The following is a 7,418-nucleotide window of genomic DNA, read 5'->3' as shown; positions in this document are numbered from 1 at the left end:
ATAGACAGACAGACCCTCACTCTGAAACACAGACAGACAGGTTATTATAGACAGACAGCCCCTCACTCTGAAACACAGACAGACAGGTTATTATAGACAGACAGCCCCTCACTCTGAAACACAGACAGACAGGTTATTATAGACAGACAGACAGCCCCTCACTCTGAAACAGACAGACAGGTTATTATAGACAGACAGCCCCTCACTCTGAAACAGACAGACAGGTTATTATAGACAGACAGCCCCTCACTCTGAAACACAGACAGACAGGTTATTATAGACAGACAGACCCTCACTCTGAAACAGACAGACAGGTTATTATAGACAGACAGACAGCCCCTCACTCTGAAACAGACAGACAGGTTATTATAGACAGACAGACAGCCCCTCACTCTGAAACAGACAGACAGGTTATTATAGACAGACAGACAGCCCCTCACTCTGAAACACAGACAGACAGGTTATTATAGACAGACAGCCCCTCACTCTGAAACAGACAGACAGGTTATTATAGACAGACAGACCCTCACTCTGAAACAGACAGACAGGTTATTATAGACAGACAGACAGCCCCTCACTCTGAAACAGACAGACAGGTTATTATAGACAGACAGCCCCTCACTCTGAAACAGACAGACAGGTTATTATAGACAGACAGACAGCCCCTCACTCTGAAACAGACAGACAGGTTATTATAGACAGACAGACCCTCACTCTGAAACACAGACAGACAGGTTATTATAGACAGACAGCTGAGATAAACAGAGACAATCACACAAATCGTCCCATGTACTGATAAAAGCCATATCTCTCTCACACACATCTAAGACCAAACCCATCAACACATGAACAGACTCACCCTCCTCATTCTGCCGTTGGACATGATGTCCGCGATGCACTTGGCCGCGTCATTCTTCTCCGCCACACAGAGAACCCGTTTGATCGGAGTCCGCCGGATCATGTCTCCCGGGGAGTCTGTCCTCTTATACCCGGTAACGCGAAACCCTCTGTGGATCTGGAACCGTAACGTTAACGGTCGTCCGGATGTGAACAGAGCCTTAGTCAGATGGTGTATCAGCATAGCTTAGCCTAGCCTAGCTTAGCTTAGCTTAGCCTAGCTTAGCCAGGACGCATTGGAGCTACACATGTCATAACGTTAATTAAACACGTCGTGGTCAACTAACACCAAGCTAACATTAGTCAAATTTATCTCCAGAATTGTTGTTACAAACTGTTATTTATTCATAAAACTGTCCAGATCTCACATGTCAGTTAGCTTGATGGGAGTAGCTAGCTAAGTCATGTCAAACTTCAAACCTGAAGTTGCCGAAACTTAACTTTTAACACTTTTCCTAATCACCTAACCGCAATGTACGATGTAACGTGGATCCAATCTGCCAATAAATAAGTTGTTTTTAAAACTATTTTTTTGACAACTGAAAGGGGTTGATTAAACGGCAGCTAAATTTGATGTTATGGATTTTACAAATTCCGCGCCTGTCAACAACTGTCGTAAAAACTACTGTCGTAAAACAACTATCGTAAAACAGCTGTCGTAAAAACAACGGTCGTAAAAACACGTCCTGTTCGTGTGAATATTTTTTTTTTTATTCGATGTCCTTTAATTTTACGCCAAAATACTACGTGAAGTATCTATTTTCAAGATTGAAATTGTGATTTATAATTTTAAATTATGTTGAATGTGTAACATTAGGGGGGTTTGTAATTTTAGGACAGCTAGCTACTTCCTTATGTGAGCTGGTCAGGTGGTTAGTACCAGCGGAGTAAATATGGCGACGGTCATGATGTACATTTTACATCAAATACTTTCACTGTATTAACTACTGGGACTTTTATATATACCAGTACATGACGTTCCCACTGCCGATATTACCCGGTAACGGTGCACGATTCCCGGACGAGCAATGTGTCATTGATGGGGGGATACGGTCGTGTTCCGTTTTGCATCGTCTGACGTCGGTACTGTACGGGGGACGGAGCCGGGGGACCGAGCCAGATAGATAGTCCCCGGTGTTAAGTGTTATTGTTTATATTACAGCGGTGACAGACAGACAGACAGGTATAACAGACAGACAGACTTTGGTCAGATGTCATGTTGATGCGGGGACAGAGACAACCGTCAGTGTCATGGACTGTTACTCCCAGCCAGTAGAGGGATACAGACCGACAGACAGACAGACTGGCTATCAGGCAGACAGACAGACAGACAGACAGACAGACAGACAGACAGCTAGCCTAGTGGATGGACTTCCTCTGATGTCATAGCTGACCCCCCTGGCCCGCCCGGTCCAGAGAAAAATGATTGGTGCCCCAGATGTGGTGGCGTTTACTAAAGAGGATGATTTTGGGGAGGTAGGGTACCCCGACCCCCGGGTGGTACCAGAGGAATTCTCTGTCCCTCTGTTCCCATCGAACAACAACCCCTGGGCCAAGACCTCGTACGCCAAGTTCACTAAGGACTTCATCCTCATATCAGAGTTCTCCGAGCAGGTCGGTACCGTGCGCGTGTGTGTGTGTAGTGTGTGTGTGTGTGTGTGTGTGTAGTGTGTGTGTGTGTGTGTAGTGTGTGTAGTGTGTGTGTGTGTGTGTGTAGTGTGTGTGTGTGTGTGTGTAGTGTGTGTGTGTGTGTGTGTGTGTGATGAGCTCACCTTGTGTGTTTTCCTCTCCTCCAGGTGGGCCCCCAGCCTCTGCTCACCATACCTGATGACCCAAAAGTGTTCGGGACCTTTGACCTGAACTACTTCAGTCTGAGGATCATGTCTGTTGACTACCAGGCCTCGTTCGTAGGGCACCCTACCGGCAGCGGATACCCACGACTCAGGTAGCTGTCCTACTGTCTGTTGTATTCTACTCTAATGATATCCTATTGTACTCTACCAAGGCCTCGTTCGTAGGGCACCCTACCGGCAGCGGATACCCACGACTCAGGTAGCTGTCCTACTGTCTGTTGTATTCTACTCTAATGATATCCTATTGTACTCTACCAAGGCCTCGTTCGTAGGGCACCCTACCGGCAGCGGATACCCACGACTCAGGTAGCTGTCCTACTGTCTGTTGTATTCTACTCTAATGATATCCTATTGTACTCTACCAAGGCCTCGTTCGTAGGGCACCCTACCGGCAGCGGATACCCACGACTCAGGTAGCTGTCCTACTGTCTGTTGTATTCTACTCTAATGATATCCTATTGTACTCTACCAGGCCTCGTTCGTAGGGCACCCTACCGGCAGCGGATACCCACGACTCAGGTAGCTGTCCTACTGTCTGTTGTATTCTACTCTAATGATATCCTATTGTACTCTACCAAGGCCTCGTTCGTAGGGCACCCTACCGGCAGCGGATACCCACGACTCAGGTAGCTGTCCTACTGTCTGTTGTATTCTACTCTAATGATATCCTATTGTACTCTACCAAGGCCTCGTTCGTAGGGCACCCTACCGGCAGCGGATACCCACGACTCAGGTAGCTGTCCTACTGTCTGTTGTATTCTACTCTAATGATATCCTATTGTACTCTACCAAGGCCTCGTTCGTAGGGCACCCTACCGGCAGCGGATACCCACGACTCAGGTAGCTGTCCTACTGTCTGTTGTATTCTACTCTAATGATATCCTATTGTACTCTACCAAGGCCTCGTTCGTAGGGCACCCTACCGGCAGCGGATACCCACGACTCAGGTAGCTGTCCTACTGTCTGTTGTATTCTACTCTAATGATATCCTATTGTACTCTACCAAGGCCTCGTTCGTAGGGCACCCTACCGGCAGCGGATACCCACGACTCAGGTAGCTGTCCTACTGTCTGTTGTATTCTACTCTAATGATATCCTATTGTACTCTACCAAGGCCTCGTTCGTAGGGCACCCTACCGGCAGCGGATACCCACGACTCAGGTAGCTGTCCTACTGTCTGTTGTATTCTACTCTAATGATATCCTATTGTACTCTACCAGGCCTCGTTCGTAGGGCACCCTACCGGCAGCGGATACCCACGACTCAGGTAGCTGTCCTACTGTCTGTTGTATTCTACTCTAATGATATCCTATTGTACTCTACCAAGGCCTCGTTCGTAGGGCACCCTACCGGCAGCGGATACCCACGACTCAGGTAGCTGTCCTACTGTCTGTTGTATTCTACTCTAATGATATCCTATTGTACTCTACCAAGGCCTCGTTCGTAGGGCACCCTACCGGCAGCGGATACCCACGACTCAGGTAGCTGTCCTACTGTCTGTTGTATTCTACTCTAATGATATCCTATTGTACTCTACCAAGGCCTCGTTCGTAGGGCACCCTACCGGCAGCGGATACCCACGACTCAGGTAGCTGTCCTACTGTCTGTTGTATTCTACTCTAATGATATCCTATTGTACTCTACCAAGGCCTCGTTCGTAGGGCACCCTACCGGCAGCGGATACCCACGACTCAGGTAGCTGTCCTACTGTCTGTTGTATTCTACTCTAATGATATCCTATTGTACTCTACCAAGGCCTCGTTCGTAGGGCACCCTACCGGCAGCGGATACCCACGACTCAGGTAGATGTCCTACTGTCTGTTGTATTCTACTCTAATGATATCCTATTGTACTCTACCAAGGCCTCGTTCGTAGGGCACCCTACCGGCAGCGGATACCCACGACTCAGGTAGCTGTCCTACTGTCTGTTGTATTCTACTCTAATGATATCCTATTGTACTCTACCAAGGCCTCGTTCGTAGGGCACCCTACCGGCAGCGGATACCCACGACTCAGGTAGCTGTCCTACTGTCTGTTGTATTCTACTCTAATGATATCCTATTGTACTCTACCAAGGCCTCGTTCGTAGGGCACCCTACCGGCAGCGGATACCCACGACTCAGGTAGCTGTCCTACTGTCTGTTGTATTCTACTCTAATGATATCCTACTTTGTTTTATTCTACTCTAATGATATCTTATTGTATGTTTTATTCTACTCTAATGATATCCTACTTTATGTTTTATTCTACTCTAATGATATCCTATTGTATGTTTTAATCTACTCTAATGATATCCTATTGTATGTTTTAATCTACTCTAATGATATCCTATTGTATTGTACTCTAATGATATCCTATTTTATGTTTTATTCTACTCTAATGATATCCTACTTTGTTTTATTCTAATCTAATGATATCCTATTGTATGTTTTATTCTACTCTAATGATATCCTATTGTATGTTTTATTCTACTCTAATGATATCCAATTGTATTTGTATTCTACTCTAATGATATACTACTTGATGTTTTATTCTACTCTAATGATATCCTACTTTGTTTTATTCTACTCTAATGATATCCTATTGTATTGTACTCTAATGATATCCTACTTTGGTTTATTCTACTCTAATGATATCCTATTGTATTCTACTCTAATGATATCCTACTTTGTTTTATTCTACTCTAATGATATCCTATTGTATTGTACTCTAATGATATCCTATTTTATGTTTTATTCTACTCTAATGATATCCTACTTTGTTTTATTCTACTCTAATGATATCCTATTTTATGTTTTATTCTACTCTAATGATATCCTACTTTGTTTTATTCTACTCTAATGATATCCTATTGTATGTTTTATTCTACTCTAATGATATCCTATTGTATGTTTTATTCTACTCTAATGATATCCTATTGTACTCTAATGATATCCTATTGTATTGTACTCTAATGATATCCTATTGTACTCTAATGATATCTTATTGTATGTTTTATTCTACTCTAATGATATCCTATTGTATGTTTTATTCTACTCTAATGATATCCTATTGTATTGTACTCTAATGATATCCTACTTTGTTTTATTCTACTCTAATGATATCCTATTGTATTCTACTCTAATGATATCCTACTTTGTTTTATTCTACTCTAATGATATCCTATTGTATTCTACTCTAATGATATCCTATTTTATGTTTTATTGTACTCTAATGATATCCTACTTTGTTTTATTCTACTCTAATGATATCCTACTTTGTTGTATTCTACTCTAATGATATCCTATTTTATGTTTTATTGTACTCTAATGATATCCTACTTTGTTTTTTTCTACTCTAATGATATCCTATTTTATGTTTTATTCTACTCTAATGATATCCTATTGTATTGTACTCTAATGATATCCTACTTTGTTTTATTCTACTCTAATGATATCCTATTGTATTCTACTCTAATGATATCCTACTTTGTTTTATTCTACTCTAATGATATCCTATTGTATTCTACTCTAATGATATCCTATTTTATGTTTTATTGTACTCTAATGATATCCTACTTTGTTTTATTCTACTCTAATGATATCCTACTTTGTTGTATTCTACTCTAATGATATCCTATTTTATGTTTTATTGTACTCTAATGATATCCTACTTTGTTTTTTTCTACTCTAATGATATCCTATTTTATGTTTTATTCTACTCTAATGATATCCTACTTTGTTTTATTCTACTCTAATGATATCCTATTGTATGTTTTATTCTACTCTAATGATATCCTATTTTATGTTTTATTGTACTCTACTCTAATGATATCCTATTGTACTCTAATGATATCCTATTTTGTTTTATTCTACTCTAATGATATCCTACTTTGTTTTATTCTACTCTAATGATATCCTATTGTATGTTTTATTCTACTCTAATGATATCCAATTGTATTTGTATTCTACTCTAATGATATCCTACTTGATGTTTTATTCTACTCTAATGATATCCTACTTTGTTTTATTCTACTCTAATGATATCCTATTTTATGTTTTATTGTACTCTACTCTAATGATATCCTATTGTACTCTAATGATATCCAATTGTATTTGTATTCTACTCTAATGATATCCTACTTGATGTTTTATTCTACTCTAATGATATCCTACTTTGTTTTATTCTACTCTAATGATATCCTATTGTATTGTACTCTAATGATATCCTACTTTGTTTTATTCTACTCTAATGATATCCTATTGTATTCTACTCTAATGATATCCTACTTTGTTTTATTCTACTCTAATGATATCCTACTTTGTTTTATTCTACCTTAATGATATCCTATTGTATTCTACTCTAATGATATCCTATTTTATGTTTTATTGTACTCTAATGATATCCTATTGTATTCTACTCTAATGATATCCTACTTTGTTTTATTCTACTCTAATGATATCCTATTGTATTCTACTCTAATGATATCCTATTTTATGTTTTATTGTACTCTAATGATATCCTACTTTGTTTTATTCTACTCTAATGATATCCTACTTTGTTTTATTCTACTCTAATGATATCCTATTGTATGTTTTATTATACTCTAATGATATCCTATTTGATGTTTTATTGTACTCTAATGATATCCTACTTTGTTTTATTCTACTCTAATGATATCCTATTGTA

General features: G+C 40.1%; 2 protein-coding genes across 3 annotated transcripts in view; one reads left to right on the top strand and one right to left on the bottom strand.

The window, feature by feature from the left end:
* Nucleotides 1-1,520, bottom strand: part of top3a (DNA topoisomerase III alpha) — a 53,489-nt gene extending 51,969 nt beyond the window's left edge. The window contains exon 1 of the mRNA XM_082964633.1: nucleotides 860-1,520. Within this exon, the coding sequence (XP_082820759.1) occupies nucleotides 860-1,081 (222 nt within the window). The 5' untranslated portion in view covers nucleotides 1,082-1,520. The remainder of the gene's footprint in view (nucleotides 1-859) is intronic.
* The window catches only part of smcr8a (Smith-Magenis syndrome chromosome region, candidate 8a), a 72,286-nt gene that overhangs the window by 45,034 nt on the left and 19,834 nt on the right, over nucleotides 1-7,418 (top strand). Inside the window, exons 2-3 of one of the 2 annotated variants that reach the window (XM_082964631.1) lie at nucleotides 2,081-2,511; nucleotides 2,694-2,842. In XM_082964631.1, the coding sequence (XP_082820757.1) occupies nucleotides 2,320-2,511; nucleotides 2,694-2,842 (341 nt within the window). In that variant the 5' untranslated portion in view covers nucleotides 2,081-2,319. Of the gene's footprint in view, nucleotides 1-2,080; nucleotides 2,512-2,693; nucleotides 2,843-4,558; nucleotides 4,874-7,418 lie in introns of those variants that run through there. The other variant, XM_082964632.1, reaches the window with a different exon arrangement.

Source organism: Salmo salar, chromosome 18 (assembly GCF_965601325.2).
Source record: "Salmo salar chromosome 18, fSalSal1, whole genome shotgun sequence".
In the NCBI taxonomy this organism is placed as follows: Eukaryota; Metazoa; Chordata; class Actinopteri; order Salmoniformes; family Salmonidae; genus Salmo; species Salmo salar.
The sequence above is the reverse complement of the archived record's forward strand: the minus strand, read 5'-3'. Positions and strand labels throughout refer to the sequence as shown.